The sequence below is a fragment of the Podarcis liolepis genome (genome assembly GCF_965112155.1).
Source record: "Podarcis liolepis genome assembly, chromosome: 8".
Classification (NCBI taxonomy): Eukaryota; Metazoa; Chordata; class Lepidosauria; order Squamata; family Lacertidae; genus Podarcis; species Podarcis liolepis.
In genome coordinates, this window is record NC_139560.1 from 64,813,600 (window position 1) to 64,839,997 (window position 26,398).

The following is a 26,398-nucleotide window of genomic DNA, read 5'->3' on the forward strand; positions in this document are numbered from 1 at the left end:
ACACTGAATGCTCTTAGCCCAATCATTCGCACTTGAGCTCATGTGTTCCTTCAAGGACATTAAAGGCATTTATCCGTTTTCTCTACAATTCCCGCTTTGGTAAAAGACTTCTTCAGCCGTTAGGAATAAGGCTAACCTAAAACACTCTTTTGGGAAGGGTGGGAAGCAGTCGGTATGTGTGTGCTAATTCCATCCCGTCACCATCCTACTTGACATCCAATTCACAAAAGGCAAATCTATGTAGCAGAAGTGTTTCATAACTGTGAGTATTTAGAATCTGGGGAAAACAAAGTTAGCAAATATTCTGGGAGCCTCCATGGATGTTACAGGCTCCCCAGTGCAGAAGTTTGTGTTCCATGAGTTGGAAGGTGACAATAATGATGGGATGGGGGTGGGAAGCAGCTACTAGAGAATTTGTTTATGATTGTCTAGCCTGTAACGTTTGAAGACGGCTATAAATTGTGCCATTTCTAATAAAGCTCACAGCCAGTGAAGAGCGAGCTTAACCATGAACTTGGATTCATATAATACACTGACTAAACCAAACTTTGGCTTAGCTCAGGGCAGTACAGGAGTAAAAAAAAAAGACTAGGAATCTCCTCTCTGCGAGTGTGCATGTTTGCACGGGCCTGGTACAAATGCCATGTCAAATTTCCCGTATTTCTTCTACTGTTTGCAAATCCTATCTGAAAACATTAATAGTGGGAATTCCTGTTAAGTCCCCCCCCTTCATTCATAATTCCGTTTGAAAAATAAAAACAAACTCCATCCCAAGAGTAGTAGTTGACCAACAGTTGCTACCCTTTTCTCCTACAGGAAGCTACTCAGGAAGAGGTGCAAGAAAACCTGCATTGTATAGTTTGTACAAATGCCTAAAAAATAAGACTTCATCCGCTCACTACAATGTTTTCAACAAATATTTAAGAAGATGAAGGTGTTAATCCACATTGAACAGGTAGACTATTCAGGTGTTGCTACTGTGCAACAGAGAGATCAAAGCTGTAAAAATTAATCAGGTAGGATAGAAACAAAATTGCTGCAATCCAATTGGTCCATTTGGGGTTTGGGTAAGTGAAGCCTTGGATTAAAATATGTTAGATCAAGAACCTGACATTATATAACAACACACACACACTCAAACCGTTCCCTGCCCCTAAATATATGCATGTAAGTTATAAGCAATGTAGTTAGGTTGTTCACTCATGGCTCTGCCAAAGAGCCAATTCATTCTAGCAGCTCTGAGAAATCTGCCCCAGTGTCAATATTTTTCCTGTGTTTTTGGACAACAGAAAAGGTTTCTTGTAACAGGACTAATAGACTTGTGTGTCTATCAGTCCAAAGTGGTTTTGCTGCTTGGAAAATGACACCATGTGAACTAACCTCTTCCTCAACGAAATTCACCGGAAAGCTGGAATAGTTTGGATGCTTTTGCCGTTTCATCTGAACTAGGAATTGTGGTTTAATACTAACTATGGTTAGTTTCAAAACAAGCCAGCTTCAATCTGTGATTTACGAAGCTGGCTTGTTTAAACTAGCCACAGTAAGTATTAATCACAGTTACTGGTTTGGACAAAACAATGAATTGTGATTAACTAAAAGCAAATTCTTTTGAACGCCTCCACCCTGCTGTGTATGTGTGTTCGTGTGGTGGGAAACATGCAAACGTGGAATGTGGGAAAATGGCTGTTTGTTCTTATAGTACAAAACCATGGATTAGCATTATGTCAAACAAGGAATGTAGCTTGCACACAATCTATTTCAGTATGACAGCCATATCATCATCAGTCAGTGATTAGCCTACTACCTGGTCTGCTTGCCCTCTTCTATCATTCTCAAAAAAACTTCCCCTCCTACAACAACAGGCAACCGAGACAAGCAATCACCATAGTAGAGTTCTGTTTTCCAACTTGCTGGCATAAATGTGCTTGTTTTTAGGGTTCTCTACTTAAGGGCAGAAAGTGCCCCAGAGAACCACAAGCAGAAGGAAAATAGTGCCGTTCTGCAAATAAACGAGCTATATAAAAAGGAGGGCCTAGAAGTCTGATTTTACAGTTTTAAACAAATTTTTATACATTATTTTATTTTTTGTGCACTGCTTAAAGACGGTTGCCGTTTCGTGGTATATAAATTGTATAAAGAAATAATGAATCATGATTCCGCTACTGCTAGAGTCTGTGGAAGCAGAACAACACATTTGGATATAGTTTCACTTATCTGGTACAACACTAGCAAAATGTTTAGAGCACCCTTTTATAGACAAAGGGCATTTCCCACATATTCAAGGACATTACTGGATCCATCCCTACAAGCATGATGCTATATTATGGCAACTTTCGCTTGCAGCTAAGGTAAGTTCCACCAGTGAGTAGGTAGGTATGTGGGTGGGCAGATATTTGCCACTCAGCCACTTGTCTTGAATGAGCTGCTACGTGTCAAACTGCAGCTTGGTAATTTGCCTGGAGGCAGATTTGGCAAGACCTGAACAGCTTTTAGGTGAATTGTATGATGGCTACATGTTCTATAATGTCCAACCACAATCCTCTCTCTGAGTGCAGGAGCAGGTTGCTTAGGATATATGCATCCGTCAATGAAAACTTTTGGCATTTACTACTGTTTCCGAAATATGTTATTCATAAAATGAACACTTGGGTCTTAAGAAAGGAAACATGTCCCTGAAAAAAATCACAGGTACTTCTTGCATATGTGAAGGAAGTTCCTATAGTTTTTCAGGGTAATGTTTCCGCTCTAAAGACCCATTTTTTTTAGTAGCATCTTCCTGAAAGGAGCAGAGAGAGGTGGATTATGGTTTAAGCATCTAAATATTAAGTTTGAAAAATGGCCCAGACACCTTTGAAAAAGACACCAGACATCCCTTGGAAAAAAAACACATCAAGATTTTCAAGTAGACTTTCCTGCACTAATGCACACCGGGAAATTTCCATGAATGGTTCCCGACTGCAGGAATGAAGTGTAACTGACGTGGTATAGTAAATGGTTTAACAGGGAAAATGTGTCATCCTTTCACCACAATGTCAGGTTTTAAGGAGCTGCTGTTCATAGTTGATTCTGCCACACTCAACACGTTAAAGATGCAAAGGAGATACCACTGTGTTTGAATAGGCTCTTGATCTCCCACAATACTTTTGTTTTAACACCCTGATGGCAAATTATTTGAGCGCTAAGTGGAAAAATGTTATCATGTCATTATTTTATAACCACATATGCACCTGAAAATATATTTAGATATACTATCTGGACTATCTACTATCCCTTATAGCCAGGTGTTTAGGGAAAAACCTGAACTGTCACATCAGCCTTGCATGGGAACATAAACTATTCACAGGCTAGAGTCTACAACAACATAAAACTAGAAGATGGCACCTATGCATTTGTAACAATAGAGCAGGCTTCCTCAACCTTGGCCCTCCAGATGTTTTGGGCCTACAACTCCCATGATCCCTAGCTAGCAGGACCAGTGGTCAAGGATGATGGGAATTGCAGTGTCAAGACATCTGGAGGGCTGAGGTTGAGGAAGCCTCAACCTCAGCCCTCCAGATGTTTTGAGGCTCCTGATGAATGAATTTTTAAAAAATCAGTACTGAAGTCAAGAAGCTAAGATGACTGGATACTCTTAACTTCAGTAGTAAAATGAAGGGATTAAGTAATGCACACATATTGGTATTGTATACATGTCTCAGTCCACTTTTAGCTCAAATGGATTTTAGGTGTGGTATGTATGATGCAGATATTATGAATGAGTTAGGTGAAACAGACAAATAAAAAGAAGAAATAATGTGCTTCCTGATACATGACATGGACCCACCTGTATACAGGAGATTTCAACTACTGAACAAAAACAGAATAAATAAATTAGGAACAGAACAATACACTAGAGCAGCTACAATGTCATGTGGAAATCAATTTTAATTACTACTGGAGGGGCACTGTACGATTTGTGATAACTGTGGATGTGAAAAACATATTACACATAACAATCTCAAACAAACACTGGTAATTCCTGTCAGAAAAAAAGATATATGCCAGGCTAGATTTACATGGCAATTAAAATATTTTCTTCAAAAAGTCAGGAGCAGGTTCAAAACAACTCCAAGTGTTTAAACAGGTCAATAGGAAACAAGGGGAGGGGGGGAAAGAATACGCTATACTTACAAGAAAATAGGAAGTAAAGAACACTGGGAAGAATACAGGGAGATGCTAAAACAGATAAAGAAGGGTATTAGAAATGCAAAGCAAATCCTCTGAAATATACATTGCTACAGATGCTTTAAAAAAACAATATTTCCAGTGATATTAAGAGGAGGGGGAATTAAGGCACAAAAACATGAGGAAGAAATGGAGTATCATTTTGCAGAACAGGATAAAAACTGGAATGCTGTAGCAAATGAGCTCCCCCAATACACTGACCATCACACACCAATTACTGTTCTCCTATATGGGTATCATTTCCCTAGAGCAGTGCTAGAAACTCAGATATATAAGCTAGGCACCAAATGGCTCCTTAAACCAGGGTTAGTGTCGCCAAAACAGAATGCCTTTTTGGGGGCCACTTGGCTCGAAAGTCTTTTTTTCCAATACGGCTTTTTGGTTCCCAATTTTTTTTCTGATAAAATGTGAATGGAATTAACTCTACAGGGTGTGTTGCTAGCATGAGAAAACAGCCAAGATCCAAGGATCCTGAGGCATGCACCTCCAGATGGTGGAGATGTCAGGTGATATCCTGGCGCCTGGGCACCTCCACTTGGTTGCAAGCAGTGCTTTTTTCTGGGGGTTACGCGGGGGGTACGCATACCCCTAAACATTTCATGAATCTAAGTTTGGCCTCACTGAGGGGCAGTACTTCAATATCAGTAGGAAAATGAGAGTAGCCCAAACATTTTTTAAAAAGAAAAAAAGCACTGATTGCAAGTGATTGATAGTCAGGTGCAAAATGCTCCTGGTGAATTTCGAACGATGCCCTAGAGGAAAGACTATGTTCACCAGCACCCCGTGATGAATGCATGTATAAAATGGGAAGCTCCAGCTGTCTTACAAAGTCATAATGTGTGAAGTAGTTCTTATCTGAGCCTCAAACAGCTCTGTCACCGTAAATTCCAGCGGGAATGAGGGCAGACTGGGTAGGAATATGAAGATGCAGGTGGACCCCCTCTCTCCCTGCAATGGTGCCATCATGCACTGCCTGCATGTATGTACACCTGTGCACTCACACTGCTGCTGAGGCAGAGGAAAAATAACAGCACCTTATTGCGGCATAGGAGACACCTCCACATATGCCTGGGTTTGACTACCGTATTTTTTGCACCATAACACTCACTTTTTTCCTCCTTAAAAAGTAAGGGGAAATGTCTGTGTGTGTTATGGAGGGAATGCCTACGGGTGGCATGCCTACGGATTTTCCTCCTCTAAAAACTATGTGCGTGTTATGGTCGGGTGTGTGTTATAGAGTGAAAAATATGGTAGTTCATGCCTTTAATTGCCCTTGAGGACTGCTATTACTGTAAAAAGAACAAACCGCAACAAAACCCACTGATCGAGACAAAAAGTATTGCAATCTTATATCTTCCATACAAAAACACGATAACACATTTCAAGTTAAATCAGGAAGATATTCATGCCCTTTGACCCAAGAATGGTGAGTGAGAGACAAGGATTATCAAAATACACACCCCAGCATGTTTTTTTATGCCTCACTCTTAGGGTGTGTTTTCTGAAAACTTGGGCTGAATCATTTAATTTTTTTTAATGGTTCAAAACTGAGCAGCCACAAACTCTTCTACAGACCCCCCCCCCCTCAATTTAGCCATGGCTAAAATCTGCCTCTGCACTTTATTCAGATGTAAGTCCAGCTGAGTTCAATGCGGCTTACACCCAAAAAAGTGAGCACAGGATTATAGCAAAAGGGCTGAAGTTTGAGACAAAGAGATCTTAGCAGCAAATTGTACATTCTCTTTTCTCAGGGTATTATGCATAATGATAAACAGCTTGGTCTCACTGATGCCACTTTCAGCAAAAGAATGCTTAATAGCACACTGCTGAGGTGAGGCTTGAGGGTGAATTACTACAAGCTAAAACTTTGGGTGGAAAGACAGACAAGGCCACTATTTTGCTTTCTCCTCTTTTGTTCCTTTCGCAACTAAAGAATAAAGGATTGTCTAGATGCTAGAAAGACAGTTGCTATTTACTAGCATAATACAGAGAAATACAACATGGAACGAAAAGTATTATAACAATCTCACGTGGATTTTGACGGAAACGTATTACAAAGGAGCCTCGAAATACGACTTCAGCAGCGACAGTAACTGAAGAAGACAAATGGAGCAGGAGTGAGCACTGATTTACTAACCTCTTGCAAAGGAAGCCGTTAATCTGTGCACAAATCCTACACAGGATCCTCCCCTCTCTTGTATGTTTTCAACTATCATCAACCCCCAGCTGTTTTTTCCTGCTGTGAGGGAAAAGATATAGGTACCCCTCCAAGATAAAAGCACTTGGGTATGGAGAGCGGAGGAAGGCAGAAGCAATTTTCGAACAGATAAGAAGAAGAAGAGGAGGAGGAGTTTGGATTTGATATCCCGCCTTTCACTCCCTTTAAGGAGTCTCAAAGCGGCTAACATTCTCCTTTCCCTTCCTCCCCCACAACAAACACTCTGTGAGGTGAGTGGGGCTGAGAGACTTCACAGAAGTGTGACTAGCCCAAGGTCACCCCGCAGCTGCAATGTGGAGGAGCGGAGACGCAAACCCGGTTCCCCAGATTATGAGACTACCGCTCTGAACCACTACACCATACTCCCTGTTGGAAAGGGAAGAAGCCCCTCCTCAGTGTTCATCTTCCACGGTTGCATTTCATAAAAGGGGGAAGAATGGGTAGAAACTATACCCAGTTGAGCATCAATGGTGTTTTGGCCCTAAGTAACACCACCCAATTCAATTTCGGGTATCGCATACCCAGTCAATTTTCTTATATTAACTCTCATATTCGCCAACTTGCTTAATTAAAGGGACGGTTTCTGAAAAAAATATGAAACCTGCTGGCTGTTTAAACCTCCATCTGTGATCACTTCTAATATATATTTGCTTTAACTTACAGTTGAAGCAGATTTTTACAAGGAACCTTGGGAAGGACATGTGCATAGAAAACTTTATTCTAGAGGGAAGAATACATTTTCATTACATTGTTTAAAAAGCAGTAATTGAAAAATGTATTCTGTAACTTTACTATTCCATAACTATAACTTTCATCTTTGGCATTGCCCCATTCTGTGTCTCAACATTCTGAAAAGCATATTTTCTGACTTCTAACCTACCCTGTTAAATCTTCTTTAACAATAGCCAGAAGCAATTTTTTCTACAGATATTGTTTATTCATATATTTACACCTGAGTTTGGATGTAGGGAACCCAGATCTTACAGCATGCTCATCTCAAGAGGGGCTTTTCCCCCACAACAGTGCAGCACTCTGGAGTCCAAGGCATCTCTCCCAGCCTGCCTTCAGCCATCCTGCCCAAAATGGATCTCTCTCTCCTGCTTCTCCTTCTTCCAAGCACACCTTGCTAAAGACATTCTTTTCTGTCACCTCATACACACCCCATCACCTTGGCAGCCTCTGTCTGCCTAGGCCCAATATTCCTCTTAGATGGGCCATCAAGATGGGCTTTTGTCATGTTAACACATCTATCCCAGGTGAAACTCATGCTTGGAAAGGAAGCTTCGCCTGTATTTTCCAACTGGCCTGCAAGCTTCCCTTCAATAATCAAAATCCTACCATTTATTAATTTCTAGGGTTAAGGGAGTTCCCCACCCCCCCAAAAACCTTATAACAACACACTCAGTTTTTGCCTTGCTGGACTTCATACATACTCTGTAAAGAAGATCTCTTGATTTACTCATCACAACCCTCAATTCCAGAGCCCAGGAAACCTTATTATGCATGCTCACTGTGAGCAGAATAATGGAACAGCATTAGCATAATTCAATCAAATTTATTTGATGCAGTGGAAGAGGAAGTCATCTTGAATGGCTAGGTAAGTACAGCATCATATAGATTTCCCATGTTGTCTGAGATACGTGTTGAATTCCACACAATTATACCTACTTCTATAGAGATAATGGGAATAAATAAATAACAAATAGGCCATGGGGCAGCCAATATGGTGCTCTGCAGATGTTGTTAGCCTTCAACTCCTAATGGGCCCAGCCAGCATAGTCAATGGTCCCAGATGATGGGAGTTGTAGCCCAACATTATCTACAGAGAACCATGTTGAATACTCCTGTGCTGTAATGACATTCCATCATCTATTTCCCAATTTCCAACCCCTGCTTCATATTACTGGCTATCAAAGAAAATGCACATGACACAAATATATTCACTTCCATAAATACATGTTACAGAGGGAAGAGGGAGAACATGACGCATGGTTATCATTTTTAGATTTGGCACCATGTTATTTGTCTTATCTAGTTCCAACCTATGGATCAATACACTAAAGACCTAATACGACTAGCATGAACATTTCCAAGATTATCAGATGAAATTGCTTGCCAAGGAATAAAACCAAACAAAGGCTCAAGGAGGAGAGAACTGACACAGACTAATTAAATCAGTTTTGTTTCATTTCTCCATGGAGGATACTGGAAAGATACCAGTCACAATTGCTTTGTATATAAGAAGTCAGAATAATATTCTCAAATCCATACTGCAATCTAAGGGGTTTTATGGCAAATGGAAAAAAGTTGTAGAAGTTGCAAGACCAACTGATATTCAGCAGGTTTTCTGGAAACTATATTGTTGCTATGAAGGTAAACACAGATACTGCAATAAAAGCCATTACTGAAAGTGTAATCAACACATTCTTGGAAGCATATTTTGAGAAAAAGACTTTGAAGTCAAAAAGTCCAGTTTGGGAACCAAGATAAAGGTGCAAACTAGGACACATTATTAATCTTAAACATAGCTGATTAGAAAATCAATACAAAGCCATTTAGTTTGTGACAGTCTCATCATCTCTCAATAATAATTTGAATCTCGGCTCACTATATTAGTTGTGGAGCAGGGACTGAAATGCCTTCCCTGTTCCAAAAAATAAAATAAATGGAGAAGCTAAAATTCTAAAGGGTTTCAGTGTATAAAGTAGAAAACCCAGGAGACCTGCAATTAAATGTGTTGATGGAAAAAGGTATTATAAGGTATTTTACCACCTCACAGTGCAAACAGCAGCTGTGGGAGGTTTCTGATCACGAAAATGGTACCTCAACTGAGGGCTGCAAACCCCTGCTGAAATGAATTAGTAACCCCTTGCATAAACATTTCAATTAACACATCAAATACAGAAATAATGAATCTCCATCACAATATCCTGCATAGCGTGAAGTTTTAGTTCCCAGATCCTCCCACTTTTGTTGAAGTTTAAACAGTTCTGGCCTTTGCCATCAGAAAAATCTGATGAGTTTTATGGTCAGTTTATCAGTTCAAGAAAAAGCCTCTGTCTTACAACCCCCATGATTTCTCCTGAGATAGGTATGAACAACCGGAAGGAATCACTTGTAAGGAGACGTGATTGGGGTTGCAGCTTTAGCCACAAACATGCAGATTAAATGTGAATATCTTTTATATGGGTAAAAACAATAATCTCGAAGCAAGAATAACTTTTTGTTTGTTTGTCTATTATGCCCACACATGCTATTTCAGCTATTGTCATAGAAGAGGCATTTCCTCCCACGCGGGAGAAAAAGTTTACTGCCTCTTTTAAGATGGGGCTTGCACTTTGGGGTTTAATATGTATTTCTATTAAATGTGTGTGTGTGTAATCTACTGCCCAATTAACTGAAACTTTTTTAGTTGCACAAATGTGTGTGCCCCTTCCCCATGAATAAAACCAACCCACTTAAACACTTAGTCCTACTTGGCAGTTCTGGACGCAAAACCCACCTTGTGCACTAAGCCCTAATGAAGCCAATTTGTCCGTAGCGGATGGAGGCAGTACTAAAAACAGATATATAAAAACACAACTTGGGATGTTGCGGGTGAAAAAGGCTTTCCCGCAAAAAGAAGAAGATAATCTCAAATCTTTTCAGCACTTTAAACCTCAGCAACTACTGACAAAAAGACATGACCAGAAACACCTTTCAAATGCTATTCTAAAATGGGAAGTGACTTCCACAAGAGGGGCAAGCAGCTGTAGAGAGCCTTTCTGCTGCTTGCGACTTCTGAGTCTTCAGAGAAGCGACAAAAGATGGATTTCTAGATTGCCTATGCCAGCTCCTCCTTTTCTTGGAGGTTGCAGGGCTCTTGATGAGGGAGCTGCTACTAGCTGTGAGAAGCAGCAGTTCCTGGCAGAGGCGCAGCGAGGATGGGGGCCATTAAACAGACAGCGCTGCTAGGTAACTCCCATCTAGTTGCAGCTGACCTGAGATCACAAGAGAAAAAGCCATTCTGCTCTGTGGGGAAGGAAAAGGCTAGAAGGAAAGATGGGGCTAGGAGAATGGAAAATAAAATAAAATTCAGAACAAAACTTGCTGGAATTCTCTTTAGATGATAACGCTTTTTCCATTTAAAAGCCACTTAAATGGCCGATGGCCACTGGCTAATCTCAGGATGCTCCACTAGATGCAGAATATCCACCAGAAAGTAAGATTTAAAGCCTGAAACATCGATACTATAATATCTGCACTGGTTTCCCAGTACTTTCTGAGCACAATTCAACAACACCTTGGTTTTGGCCAATAAAGCCACCAACTATGGCCTCTACATAGGTAAGAGACAGCATCCTCAAGATGTTATATTTTGTTTTGTGGTGATTTTTAAGGTCAACCAACAGGAAACTTGTTGGCTCTACTATATTCAAATCCATATTGAAAGGTTCTCAGTGGATGCTCCAGGATTGTGCGAGTTCTGAAGAATCAAACTCCAAATAACTCTAGGATAAATACCTTCTGGAAGCACTGTAACACTTCCCTGTTTGCGTTAAATTCTAACAACCGGGCCAAGAACTGGAATAATTTTAATTGATGGTTCATTTCTCACGCATACACTCCCCTGAAACTTTTTGACACCTGCCGTGAGTTCTTAGGAAGGGCCAGGAAAGAAATTTAAATAAACAAAATAAGTCTTATGAATATTATATTGCCAAAATCCTTGAGCTAACATCAGTACAATTCTCAGCCGGGGGAAACTGCAATCCTTAATACAGGGTACCGTATTTTTTGCTCTATAAGACTCACTTTGTCCCTCCTAAAAAGTAAGGGGAAATGTGTGTGTGTCTTATGGAGCGAATGCAGGCTGCGCAGCTATCCCAGAAGCCAGAACAGCAAGAGGGATTGCTGCTTTCACTGCGCAGCGATCCCTCTTGCTGTTCTGGCTTCTGAGATTCAGAATATTTTTTTCCTTGTTTTCCTCCTCCAAAAACAAGGTGCATCTTATGGTCTGGTGCGTCTTATAGAGCGAAAAATACGGTAATTATTTATGTTCCTTTCCTAACTAACTAGGGAATGAAGAGAATTTGCAGACTGCGTGAAAGTAAGAATAAGGAGGCAAGGAGCTGCTCTGGGTCTGCTTTGTAATAATATGTTTTCCTGACCTCCCCCTCTTTTATTGTTTGGTTTAAGGATTAACTTTGTTTTGCTTAAAGATTACACGGCTCTAATTTTGAAGAGTAAAAAGCATGCAAGACAGAATAATACAATTCAAAATAACAAAAAAAAAATTAAAAAATCCAGAAAGCCTAAAATGACATTAGCTGAAATCTGCTGCCACTTCCATCTATTTTGCTTCTCCAGTTCAGATATTTAATACGCAGTCACGGGATGCCAACTGGCACACTTCCTTGCTTTTCCTTTGCTTCTCTCTCCCTTTCCACATTACTTCCTTATCTTGCCTGTTGGACTTGACTTTCCTCTTTGCCATCCCCACACCTCATTATTTTATGTGCCTTTTCTTCCTCCCTCCCTCCCATTTCTATCTGTGTCCTTCATACTTTGCATACTGCACAATTCTCCTGATCCTTCCAAGGGTGCACAGAGCTCAGAAATGGACTCACATTGCCTAAAAAGTGGTATAGCTCCCTTCTCAGGTGCAAGAATCTCTAAACCTTCAGGGACTTGAAAATCTGTAGCAGAAAGTTACATACTGTTAATCCACATCAATGCATTTTAGATTTGCTTGGACGCCGAAAGATAATTTTAAAATAATATATAAAAATGATGCTTCTAAGATAACAGCTTTTAATGTTACCTGTCTGTTCCAGAATACCCAGCTATGGCTTATTCTCCCACTCTGCCACAGTTTTATTGTTGCATGTTCGTTTCAGAACCATCATCTCAGGATTATTGTTGTTTTTTCAGTTTTATTTTATTTTAAAAAATTTATTAGGTTTTCCACAATAATAACAAAAACCACAAAGCAGAATAACACACAAAAACAGAAAAAGGAAAAGAAAAAAGAAAAATACATCAATGAACGAAAGAAAAAAAAGGAACAATAAACAGATAAACAATAACAACAAACTTAATTCTTTACAAATCCAACCTTTTAAACATCTTGGTTGACTTACTCTAGTCCCTCCCTTCTGAGTTTCCTTGTAGTTGAAAGTTAACAGGTTCCAATATCATTTCCAATTTCCAATTATAGTCCATCTTATTCACATTTCTTAATATTCTAAATCCCATTTATTTAATTATAACTTAGTTTAATCCTAGGCCTATTTGTTTCTTTCAAGTAATTTCTAATCTTTTATATTACAAAGTTTTTTTCAGTTTTAAGGTGTAATCTACTTTCGACAGCTCTGAATTCTCATTCCCCTTTCTCAACAGAATAGACTTGGTTTTTTCTTAATTGTTTAAACCAATTCATGAACCAAGAACCTGCACATTGACCACTAATAACGAAACATATGTTGTAGATATTTTTCCACATTTATTATGTTATTTTTGTGATATACAAATGACATGAGAAAACTTGGTATACTTGTTTGTATGGCATTATTATTGCTTATAAAACCCAATTAAAAAATAACAACAAAAAACTATGACCTTTTTTAAGGGGGGGAGCACCCAGCCGATACTTCCTGAGCTTTTTAAAGGGCCAATTGCCCCCTAAAAAAGCTTCTCTTCTTACACCGCCACACACTGCCGTGCCGCACTGATCACCATGCCGCCTCTGCCATGCAACACAAAACTCTGTGCCGACTGCAGCCCAGAGTAACATGCCACTGTGCCACAATGCTAGAGGTGCCAGAACTCATCAAAGAGGTGCCAGAACTCAGTTCCAGCTGAAAAAAGCCCTGTTTAAGAGGACTAATCTAAGAGAGGTGAGAAGAAGGAGCAGATATTGCAGTCCTAAGCAAACAACAGCTGAAGGTCTCCAAGCGCTTACAATTACAGCTGGGACCATGTGCAGATGTAGTATACACAAGACCTAGTTGAAAATTCCTTTTTAAAAAACCCCAAGTTGAAGGAAATAATCCAGCACACAAGCCCCAATGGCCACATGCTGTCGAACAGGTGGTGGGTACCTTCCAATGGCGGTGCCATGAAACAAGAGCTTGAAATATTGAACACAGCGAACAAGGAATATAAAAGTTCTCGTCACACTTAACATTCCTTTAATTGCAACCCCACCTCCCTAAACAATTGAAAGATAGTCAACTCCTCATCCTGAAAAGCAGGAAATGTGTTCCCTCTGTAACAACTGGGTGAGAAATTTTGCTGTGTTTCACATAAAACACTGCCCACAACCAGTGTTCCACAAGGTCTTTCTTGAGCAGTAGCCGCCATTGTTTGTAGCTTTCTCTAGGTACTCTGGCACATACAGCAAACCCAGGAGGCACAAAGCCTTAGTTCTTTCACTTTCTGTCCTTCTAGGTTCTCTGCAATTAGTATAGAATAAAGAGAAAGCACTGGATTTATGGCACTGGCTCCAAACAAACTAATTTAGAGCTCTTCTGCCAGTGTGGCTTTCTGTTTCATTATCATGCCTCTGTAAGGATAAACACCTCCCACTGTTCTTTCCCCCATCCTTTCCCCTCACCTCCAGAAGATGCAAAATATATTGCTCATGGTCCAAAGGGCAACAAGCTGAGAATCTAGAGTTGCCGGAAGATAAGAGAGGCGGCCAATTCATTAAAAACAAATGAACGGAAAAGGCACAATACACAGTTGAGAATGTGCTCAAACACACCACTACAGAGGGCTTATTGCAGAGTCAAGGTTGTGAAAAATATAAATAACCAGTTCCTGGCACATGGGTTGCAGGATGCAATTATCTTTTCTTCCCACTATGTGCTCCTTAGAGTGGGAAATTGCCAACTCTGAGTTTTTACTTCTACTTCTTGAGTCCTAATCCCAACCAGTTGCCATTTCTCAATGGCTCCCAACACTTGATTTCCAGGCAGGGTTCAGTCCTAGCACCTCTCAATTAAAAACTCCCTAGAAGAATGGGGACGTGGGTGGCGCTGTGGTCTAAACCACTGAGCCTCGGGCTTGCCGATCAGAAGGTTGGCGGTTTGAATCCCCGTGACGGGGTGAGCTCCCGTTGTTCTGTCCCAGCTCCTGCCAACCTAGCAGTTCAAAAGCACACCAAAGTGCAAGTAGATAAATAGGTACCGGTCTGGCGGGAAGGTAAACGGTGTTTCCATGTGCTGCTCTGATTTCGCCAGAAGCGACTTAGACCCAGAAAAACTGTCTGCAGACAAACATCGGCTCCCTCGGCCAGTAAAGCGAGATGAGTGCCGCAACCCCAGAGTCGTTCGCAACTGGACTTAACTGTTAGGGATCCTATACCTTTTAGAAGAATGGCTGGATGTGAGGACGATCTGGCTGCGACATCTGTCACCCCATTGATCGCCAATGTTGATTTGGCTGATCGGCTGGCTAGGCTGGTGTCCCCTTCCTCCCTCACCACTCCATGTGCGTCCCTCCCGAAGCTGCGCGCTCGGTGGAAGTGGATGACCATCCTAGATAGGAGTGTACCGTTCTTCGGTCAAGGATATACAATAGCTGCCCTGCCCTGCTAGAACTTCCAAAGAAGCTCAAGGTCCATTTGTAGAAGAACGGCATGCAAGGTATAAAACCAGAAAACACATCAGGAACAAAATCTCTTCTCTCACTTGCATACTTGGATCTCTTTCAAACTGATTCTGGGCTTCCTCAGACTGGTGTTTTATTGCAGATGTACTTGACACAGCAGTGCATTAGTGGTGGGTTTATTTTGCTTTATTAGTTGTCCTGAGATGCTTCTCCAAGGCTACCACATTATTGCTGCCTAGAAGACAGCCCCCACCCTGAAAGTGGTATGAAGTTACAGGATTTCAGCAAGAAATGAAGAGGTATGACCGCCCCAAAACATTTGCAGGCACAAATAATCATGAATGTGCAATAAAAAGGACATGGTTGGGGCTTTCCTAGAAATACCCAACTGGCTTCTACACTTCACAAACATTTTTTACCCAGGGTGAACACACTACACGAAGTGGCAAGAAAACAAGAAACCTTTCAAGTGAAAATTATATTTAATGAAAACCGAAACTCTTCCTTCTTTGATTGAGATAAGGGAAAATGTTAGAAACAGAAAGACCAGTAGCAGATTTTGCTCTGTTCTCTGGAAGTCCTTGATCCCCAAACTTGGTACTGATTTTTATGACTTTCTCAGGAGTCATCATCTATTTTGAAAACATTTCCTTGTATTTCCTAAGAAATGTTTTGCTACATGCCCTTGCGCATTCTGCTATTTACCAAATAAAATTCCTATGTTGTTCTCAATCTTTCTTAAATACTTGATGGAAACTATGTTTCATGAAATTTTCATTCCATTTACAAGCAAGAGACATATAGGCAGCTGTGTCATTTCTTTGGGGGGGGGGAGACCCCAAGCAGCAGCACCCATATTTTAATAGGAATGCCACACAATAATAAACCAGTCTTTGAATCTCACAGTACTCTCTCTCAGGTTGAAAATTAAAATGAAAAAAGGGTGAATAAAGATCAAGAGGGAAGCCCATCTGCAATACATGACAGTCTTAGGTTGGAAATTCAGAAACCTCTTTGCAAACTAAGGGTTTAGGAGACCCAAGTAGTTACACAAGAGCTATGGCTTCTCCCTTTGAAAATATTGTTATGAATGCTGGCTTAGCCATGCCTTCTGTCACGCAAATTGCCTGATAGATGGCACACGGCCCTCGGGAAATATATCTTTATAAAGCCTGATTTTTTCAGGATGGGCCGCTGATATTTTCACAAGGGGAGAGGCTCTGGAAACGTAGCAGAGCTGTGGGGCTGCTCTGAGGTCAGTGTGTGAACAGCAGCTTTTATTTTAGGAAGCGGTGCAAAGAAGGGGTGGTAGCTAAACACAATTATTACCAAAAAACCACACTTTTGAGGATCAGATGGAGGAACCCCAAAAGGAAGCCAAACCTTGCTAAGTTCTGAATCTAGATTACCCTGTTGTTCCACACTCCCCAGGGAAGTGGGGAGTGTGGAACAACAGGATTCAGATCACTACACATGGAAAGAATATGGTGGGGGTTTTTTTGGGGGGGGTTACAGGGTTGTTCGTGTGGGAGAGCTCTGTGTGCACACACTGGTCCAAAACTTTGGATAGTGAGAGGCATGGCTGCTGTGTGTACCAATGGTCAGAGTTGGCCCCCACAACCATTTGCATGCATTATTAGGTGGGGCATGATATAACATAAAAGCCAGATGCGACTTAATCTAGCACTGATCAGATCTCTTACAGGACAGAGAGTAGATGAAACAGATAATCTGGCAGCCCTCATATTAGCAAGGCTGAGGATTAATGTTAGATGACAGGATAGGCATACAGTTGACCGAAACCAAACTGGGTAGATTGGGGAACATGTTTTCTCCAGGAAAAAAGTGTCACGGATATTCTACCACCGACTGGTAAGATTTTGGCTATGGCTATTTCTAGTTGAGCAGTGAAGTTCAAGGAATCCTTGCTGGAAAATACTTTTATTTGTAGAGCTTACTGAATGTGGGGTGGGGTGAGGAGGCAAGGACTGTTTCCTCCTTTTGGTTGTTTGCATACTTGTATCTGAAAACCTAACAAACACTTTTTTCTTTTTAAGGAATCCAATACGGAAAGCAACATTTGGTATTTGCCAAATCAACCAGCAAATAAATAAATAAATATAGGCAGCTGAGCTTGTGTCCTTTATAAGGGCAGGAGAACATTTTTTAAATAAAATACACTTGTTCTTATAAAAGATTAAACTAATCTTGTAAAAAATAAAAATGCAGGCATGCATTTATTTATTTTTTTACGTTCTATGTTTACTTACTTTCTAAATCAGAGTATTATTAGTATATATTTATTTATACCCCACCTTTTTCCTCGATGGAACTCGAGGCTAGCATTTGTTAGTTTACAGAAAGGCAGAGGTTCATCCAGGCGTCACACTTATCTGGGACCTCCACCTTTTAACCTGAAGTCTACCGAAAACCACCGGTGGCAAGGGAAGTGTACTTTGTTCTAATGGGTGAGAGATGAGTTGCTATTCAAAACAGGCTCTGAAGCCAAGTCCTCGCAGCCTCCTTTAAAACAGCCACTCTAATTAGCACTGGTTGGTAAAGAGAAAGCTATGCTTGCTGCAGCAGCTCTCTAATGCACACCAAGTTCAAGCATGGGATACTTACATTCCTTCCAACCCTGTATAAACGTAAACAGCCCATGCAGAAACTTTGCAGGAGAACAGGCCCACAGTTGCCACAAGCCAATATAAGAATCTGCACAAAACTCTGAACTTCTGCATCCCAACAGGAGCGAAGTACAGGAAGGAGAGCAGCTAAGGACACAGGAGCTCTGATTCCAAAAAGGATTTGCAATTTGATATTAGTCCAAAGAGAAAAGTAACCACCAAAGTTCCTAGCCGATCTTTACAACTGATTATTATACGGCTAACAAAATAAGTTATATCACCACATTCCCCACCCCCACCCCCGGTTATAGTAGCCACACAAAAAATGTGCCATGCACGCCAAACAGAATTTTCATACAATTTCCACTCTTAGTGATTATAGAAACCACTTTAAAATACATAGCGAAATTAAGTTTTGCCTTATGCAACTTCCAGTTGACAAACATATACAATGGATAACATGCTTCTGGTCATAAGCAAAGCAAAGCAAATAGCTATCATATGTATTTACACAAAGAAGCCAACTTAAAAATATGTATTATTTTCTGAAATTTAGTTTTCATCTTTGTCAATACGGTTTGGTGTTTAAGCATGACTTGCTACTGAGAAATGTAGCTACGCTTGTATATATTTTCAGGGAAATGTTTGAAAATTTGCACTTAAGTTTCCTGATGAGCTCAGAACCTCCCTCCCTGCTTTCTTTTCCATGTTAGCCACTTTATTTCCTCATAGAGTCTGAAGGGACCCGGAAGCGTTATCTAGTCCAACCCCCTGAATTTGAAAATTATTTTGAACGTAAGCAAGTGAAATGTGATGGAAGGCAAAATCCGTATTCTTTGCCGTATTCTCATTATTTACTTACTGTTGCAGAATGAAACTAGCTGTGGCTATAACCAGAGGTAAATTTAAGAGAAGATCAGCACTATGTTTTCACTGCACTGTGGGTGGCAGCAATTAATTCACGCATGCCTCTCCGCTGCTAGAGAATGAACTGTGTCCAGGGCAGAATATCTCCAGTTTTGTTATCGGTAGTGCTGATAACACCAAGGTTGCAGGTTTGATCCCAATATGGGACAGCTACATATTCCTGCTAGATGACCCTTAGGGTCTCTCCCACCTCTACAATTCTCTAATTGTATTACACTAAGCCAAGTTCCATACCAACAAGTTAAAAGCTCATTTCAAATGTATTTATCAGTGTACACGCCCCTTTCAAAGTAGGCTTTATTCTTCTCGGCTAGCAAATTATTTAGTTAACCTAGTAACTGCAGCTGTTGCAGTTCATGATTTCTGCTGCATTGATACAAAACATATTCCTAAACCTAAAGTGAGTTTCCCCACCATTTCGTCCCAACCTACCTTTATTACTTTCTCATATACTTGAATGCTAACAAACAGTACAGCTTCTGTGAGGGCAGTTGATCAAAAAAGTAAAATATGCTTCAGAGAGATCAATATTGTGCCAATGCAGATCTCCAGGAGCTTACAATACCATGCCATGATCATCATAAGATCATTTCTAGACGTGCGAAGGAAATAATAAGGCCTTACAGTGCTAAAAATTCCCATCATGTTTGCTCAGCTGGCATTTATATTTCTCCACTGGAAAGAAATCATATAGAGTCAGGAGAGTTGAATTTCTATCTATTATGGCTTGACAGTGATAGATGTGATTATTACAAGTGTCTTTTGTAACATGGGTTTTCCATTCAGTAGCATGGAGAAGTGTGCCCATTTTGTTTTAAGAGGGATTACACAGATACATTCATTTAAGCTTATCCAAGCTCCACGAGAGTCCCAAACAGATCAGTTGCTAAGGAAGCTTTGCATATGATTGTTAGTTATTACACAATTGACTGAGCTGCAGTTGTTCTCTGGTTAACTAGATGCTGAATTCTGATAAGCCTCCCATCCTTCAGTGGTTCGGCTACCAGGCCTAGGAATCACAGTGAAATCCTCAGCATTGCCCCTGGAACTGCCTGTTTATTGAGGTTCACTCTCCTACTAAGCAACCATAGGAAAGTCAACACTATTTAGCACAGGCCCCTTGAACAAATCAGCTGCATAAATAAGTGGGACAAGGGTAAATATATAGGATGCCCTTGGGTTTGGTGGGAAATATTCTCAACAGAAATATCCTCTCAACTAGTCTTACAGCTTCTTTACAACCTCCCCTCCTGACCGCTGTAGCTTACACACAAAAAAAGCACCATCATCAACAAAGCTTTGGTGGTTTCCAAGTATATTGTGTTGAGATATGAAATTGTTTAAAATTGACATTATGTGTATATCCCAAGGTGGGAGACCATCTCTGAAACTAAAAACATTTATTTTCCTAGCTTTGTTTTTTGATAGGCAATGCTTTATCACTGAAGATGGAAATCAGGAAGAATCAAACTTTCCAATCAGTGGATTTCATGACTCTGACATTGGTGATAAATCTGTAGGTGATAAATATTCCTTTGATGAGAATGATCAATGGTAAATCAGACTTAAAATGCTGACCTCTTGTGAAGTTGCCTTCAAACATTTGCCCACAGCAGAAACACCCTTTCTGTACCAGCAGTATAGAAGACCTGGCCATTCATCAAAACCAGTATCACTGAAATGATTTTTGGGGTGTGTATGTGGCAGGATTCTCAGTCACAGAGCACTGCATGTGTACATATCATGTTCAAAGAATGTGTGCAAATCAGGAGTTGCACTACTGCCACAATTCCCTCCCTACCCTTTCACTGACCTTATTTTGAACTTTAGAACAGGGCAAGAGAGTTAAGACAATGTGAGAATGTTATTGCATGTTTTTTTTAGAATGCTTTAACGGCGTTTTTATTAATGTGTTTGCCTCCCTAGGTTCCTTTGGGAGGAAGGGTGGGATATAGATTGAATGAATGAATGAATTAAAAAATAATACCTCCTCATCCTACTCAAGATTAAAGGTCAACACAGCTTCTTTTTTTTTAGTTTCACTAAGGTCAAGCAACTACACAGTGGATACACAGATTTCCCTTTCTACTTTGACTATACGGTGGTGCCTCGCAAGACGAAAAGAATTCGTTCCACGAGTCTTTTCGTCTTGCGATGTTTTTTTGTCTTGCGAAGCACGGTCCGTCGCAACTGCGCCTCTTCAAGCGGCTTTAAGAAAAAGCGCAAGACGTTTTCGTCTTGCGAAGCAAGCCCATAGGGAAATTCGTCTAGCGAACCAACGCAAAACTGAAAAACCCTTTCGTCTAGCGAGTTTTTCGTCTTGCGAGGCATTCGTCTTGCGGGGCACCACTGTATTGGTTATTTCAGTATAAAGAAGCATACCAAGTAAATCAAGCTATGACAAGAAATATCTGCTATTATGGAACCCATTCCATGGTCAAGTCAGGTTAAGCATAGAGATTAGAAAAGAGGTTATTAAGAGAGAAAAGGACTACTATATTCCAAAGTTATCTGGCTAGCTCCAACTTCATCTCCTGTCAAGATAGGAGGAAAGACACACATCCAAGGCAGCTCCTCTTTATCTTCTAAGTTTGCACACATGGAACATTACAACTTCAAGGGTAAACAATTATTTGACAAGCGCTTTGCATTGGCTTGAACAAGGAAGAAGAGCATCTGCTATGCAAGTTAACAGTCGACTCTGCATTTACCTAACCCAGGCAAAGGCAACCTTCAGCCCTCCAGATGTTTTGGCCTACAACTCCCATGATCCCTGGCTAACAGGACCAGTGGTCAGGGGTGATGGGAATTGTAGTCCAAAACATCTGGAGGGCTGAAGGTTGCCTATGCCTGACCTAACCTGTTGGTTTCTGGAGAAGACTTATGATTTTATCTCAAAGCACAGCTCACTGGAATTCACACATTCTAAGAAAGGAATTTGTGGAACAGTTAAAGAGTATGATATCGTATGTCCACATAGCAGGACAAAGATGCTACTGAGGCCTGTCATACGTGCATCTTACTGCTAATTAAGAGCAGCTGATGCAGCCAGCCTGGTGAACTCTTTTCAACCTTAAAAAGAGCATGGATCGTTAATTAATAGTGCTAAATGTCCCTGATTTTCGGAGCACAACATAGAGGAATACTTCTATTTTATTATTATTTCTCATACCTGTATTCCAGCACTATTGAACTCTGCCACAGAACTATTTGAGAGTAAGTATGCAAAGCCAATGAAATTAATACCTGTGCAGAGTAAATAAAAGTTATGACAAGTCAGTGAGGAACAGGTTTTATTTTTATTATGCTACTAAGAATGAGTAAGTTAACTTTGTAGATACCCAGCCCATGGAAAATCTTTTCAAATCAATTTGTGAATTACTTAATGGCACACAGATGTTTTTGATAAAAAAGGTGACTTTACTTACATCTTGTTCTTAAGGCACTACAAAATTACTCAGTAGGTATCTTTTCCTAGCGTTATCCACTTGATTCAAGGCATCAGCAGCCTATCCTCTTGATTCAAGGCCTCACCGGATCATTTTTGAAGTTCTTATAGTAACAATTTACTATTAACAGTATGGCAGTGACAGTAGCAGGAAGCATAGTGGGGAAGAGACAATTACCTGACCTCCTGGCAGGTGACTCTCTGAGACAGAGAGGGGTGAGTTGGTGGGAAGGCCAGTGCAGTGCCACAACAGTGGCAGGAGTGCTGAATCGGCTCCATTGGAGCAGTTGCACTATGCTGACCTCGCCCCCTCTCTGTACACAGCAAAAACTCACTTGCTGGGAGGTCAGGTAAGTGCCTCTGTGCCACTATGCTGTCTACTACTGGGCAATTACCACTCTCAAGCTAGCTGGTTAAAAAGGAAGAGTAAAATTGAATTTTTTTGTTCCTAAGTGGTAGAACACATGCTTTGTATACAGAAGTTCCAGGTTCAATCTCTGTGACTCTAGGTAGAAGGCTCTCAGAAAGGAAGGCTAGGAAATACTCTTTCTTGGAATTCCTTAACTGCTACTATTGAGAGCAAGCAACACTGGGTTTGATGGACCAGTGCTCTGCGATTTATGTTTTAAGAACTTTTACAGCTCAAGTTTAGATTTAAGCACAACCACAAGGTGGTTTGGTACAGGGTTAGCATATCAGTACAACCGATAGATTAAACATTGTCAACAGACTGGCCAGCTGGTCACCTGCCACGCTTTCATAATTTTTGACCTCACAATATATGGTGAATCGTGATGTGTGCATGCTATGCAAAAATCACAATGTGGGGAAAACCATAAAGCCAGCCAATGTTTCTCTTGATTCCTGCAGCCCCTGTTAACTCTGCTGGCTAAGCTCAGCTCTCCCTGCCTCATGCAAGGGGCAGCGAATCACAAAAGCAGGCGCTGGCAAAAATCACGATGCAGGAAAAACCGTGAAGCCTCTACATAGTCCCATCCTTATTTCAGACATCATGGTATATCACAATGTTTAAAACCAGATATTGCCCAGCCCTAGTAGGCAGCAATTCATCTTTTTATTTATTTATTTTAAACGAAGTAATAATTATAAATAAGAATAAAAATGTGCACCCCACCCCCGAGACCATTCCATTATAATTATAACTATCCAAACTCCCAAAATTTCAACACCTCTTGTGATGGTTTGTCCCCTTTCTAACAGTACAAATTCTACAAATATCTTCCATATCTCCTCAAAATCGTTTCTCCTGCATATTCCCCATCTTATCTTAATGGCACATTAATTTACCATTAACAGATATATCCCACACCTCTTTATACCATTCTTCCATGTTACATTCACCTTGCCCCTTCCACTTCCTAGCTATAATAACTTGTGCAGCTGTCAATAAATTTGTGAGCAAGTCCTTCATAGCCTCCGAACCTTTCACTCCGTCATAAATTGATAATAATTCTACCTCTGGACTTTCAGCCAACTTTAACCCTATGATTTCTGTTATCCCCTTAAACACCCTTTACCAAAAGGTTTGTACATACCTACACTCCCACCACATGTGAACATAAGTCCCAGTTTCCTGGCATTACCCCCAACATAACACCGAATATTCATTGTTTATTTGTTTTAATCTTATTGGTGTTAAGTACCATCTCTATACTAACTTGTAGTAATTTTCTTTTATCCTTATAGACATTTTCAGAGTGCGTTTCTCCCAAATTTCCCCCCATCTTTGACTATTTATCCCAAATTTCCCCCCATCTTTGACTATTTATCTGCCCTATTGTCCCTTTTCCCACACCTCTTAACTGATCTTCTTGATCCTCCATTTCTACTAATATTTTATAAATTTCACTGGTTTCCCCTTTTTATAACTATGTTTTCTTATTTTCCCTTTTTATAAACATTTTTTCAAATTTTGTATATTCTTTGCATTTCTTGTTTTCCCTTAACCACTTCTTTGTCCCTTACTTCAGTTGTATACAGTTAAACAAGTTATTTTACTTCCTGTTAGAGCTTCTCTTATTTGTTCTTTGCTTCTCTTTTTTTCCACCCATTATTTATTTTAAGTATTTTCTTCTTTTTCAATTTCCTTTTTAAAATTTACTAGGAAATATTCTATCATCACAACCACCATAGTTAGTGGGGAATTTACTGGTATCCAATCGTTTATCTAATACCATACTGAAATCTCCTGCCATAATCTTGTAGCCCTTTTGAATGTCCTCCATTTCCTTAAACACTTTATCAAAAAAAACCATCTGATTTCCAATAGGAGCACAAATATTAACATAGTGTTTTCTTCCCCTGCCATTGTTCCTTGGATTTTAATGCATCTTCTCTCAGGATCTTTCTTCATCTTTAGTATACTAAACCCACATCTCTTTGAAATTATAGTTGCTACCCCTCTTGATTGTGAAGTACCATATGCTTTCTCATAATTATTTATACCTCTCAGTTTGATTTCATTAACCCCCTCTTTCATCTGATGTGCTTCCTGTATAAATATTATATCTGCTTTATCTTTATTCAGTAATGTTTCTATCTTCCTCCTTTTCATAATTGACCCCAGCCCTTTAAAGTTGAAGGTTGAAATCCTTATTTCATAGAATCATAGAATCATAGAGTTGGAAGAGACCACAAGGGCCATCGAGTCCAACCCCCTGCCAAGCAGGAAACACCATCAGAGCACTCATTATCCATGAGTTGAATGTAGTTCTTAATTTCTGGTCTTGTGTCTTGTAAGCCCATTAACCATCCCATTTAATCCCTTACCCCGGCCCCAACCCCTCCCATACCCATACATTCCAATTTATCTTCCACTCCTCCTATATTTTCTGAGGTATTTCACCTCTCCCATTGTCCTAATTGTCCTCTCAAGGAGGGGGAGGGGAGGCTTCTCCAATCATGGAGCCACAGCAATTCACCTTTTGAATTTCCCCCATTATGGCATCATTTGCTTACAAGGGCCCTTTATCTCTACAGCAATCTGGTATTAGCCTAGAAGCATAGCCAAGCATTTCTTGCTATAATTGCAGGCATCACTAAACCAAGATCAAGGAAAACATGCAGTAAACCAGTGGCAAAGGCCTAGGACTACTTAGTAGATGCCCAAGACCACTGCCTAAGACCAGTTAGTTTTACAGCTGTAGGCTGACCCTAGTGTTCCAAGGTTAAAATTTTGGTGAATTGTCTTTATTTGGAGAAACCCTAGTCATCGTTAACAGTTCTTACAATTTTTAAAGAAGCCGATTTCCTTGTTTAATGCAACATTTTACTGAATGTTAACAAGCTGCATTCCTTCTGTGTGGAATGTCAGTATAATGGTACCCATCTTGTGGGGGTGAAAGTGAAAGGAATTTGCCCTTCAACTACTTTGTCTGAGCAACAGATTTATTTATTTTTTTGCATAAATTTTACAAATAATCAAGCTATAGGAATAGACCTTGGGAAGTAATGCATTTGTGGAAGAACAATCTGGTTTCCAGAGGCTGGCCATTCCACTATTGATCAGTGACTCGTCCTTGAGCACGATATACAAGTAAGCTACATTTTACTTGGCCCTTGTTAATCTTAGAGCAGTTTTAGAATACTATTGTTAGACAAAAACTCTGAGATAATCTTACACAGATAAAACTGTATCATAAACTGATCATAAACTACTGATTTGAGGGTAAAGTGTACCTCTATTGGTCCTCTATCCAATTCAGTTTGTATTTCTTGCAGGATTAAGCAAAGTTATAATTTTGCTCTTCTTATCGAAAGATCATAGTTCAGATGAACTTCCAACCTCCCCATGGTCAACTATAGGAATCTTCTCATCTTGATCTATGTCTATGACACAGTGGTCTTCTCTTATACCCAAAATGGTTCTGAACAAGTTTGCTAGCTGCCCTACAACTTTAGCAATAAAAATTCACTTGAATATTAATTATGAAAGAACAAAATGTTGGGGTTTTTTGGCTGCAAGCCAGCTGTTTCTGTATTTTCTTTATCAAACTATTTGTATCCCACTTTTGTGCCAAGGGCCCTTCAATATTAAAATGAGATAACAATTCTGACACATAAGAATGTAATCAAATGAGCAGCAACGCACTACTTAAACCAGCAGAAAGATGATTAGGGAATAAAATCCCTTCTTCATTTTGGGGATACAAATGTTAGTGAAAACAGCACCAGCACCTGTCACCACATGGAACCAAAGCATGAGTAAATATTTGGGATTTAGTCTCCATAAGCAACAGTTTGCAGTTAATGTTGAGTTTTATCTGCCATTCTGCTGCCAATTTTTTCAGTGCTAAAATATCCTTCTGGGGTTCCTCCTCATAGCCTACTTAAGGTTTA

At 40.1% G+C, this 26,398-nt stretch overlaps 1 protein-coding gene across 2 annotated transcripts in view; it reads right to left on the reverse strand.

Moving 5' to 3' along the window:
* Window positions 1–26,398, reverse strand: part of CDYL (chromodomain Y like) — an 89,461-nt gene that overhangs the window by 20,225 nt on the left and 42,838 nt on the right. Inside the window, exon 3 of one of the 2 annotated variants that reach the window (XM_083519411.1) lies at window positions 4,171–4,215. The exons of the other annotated variant lie outside the window; for it this stretch is intronic. Within the exon in view, the coding sequence (XP_083375537.1) occupies window positions 4,171–4,215 (45 nt within the window). The remainder of the gene's footprint in view (window positions 1–4,170; window positions 4,216–26,398) is intronic. 2 annotated transcript variants of the gene reach the window in all.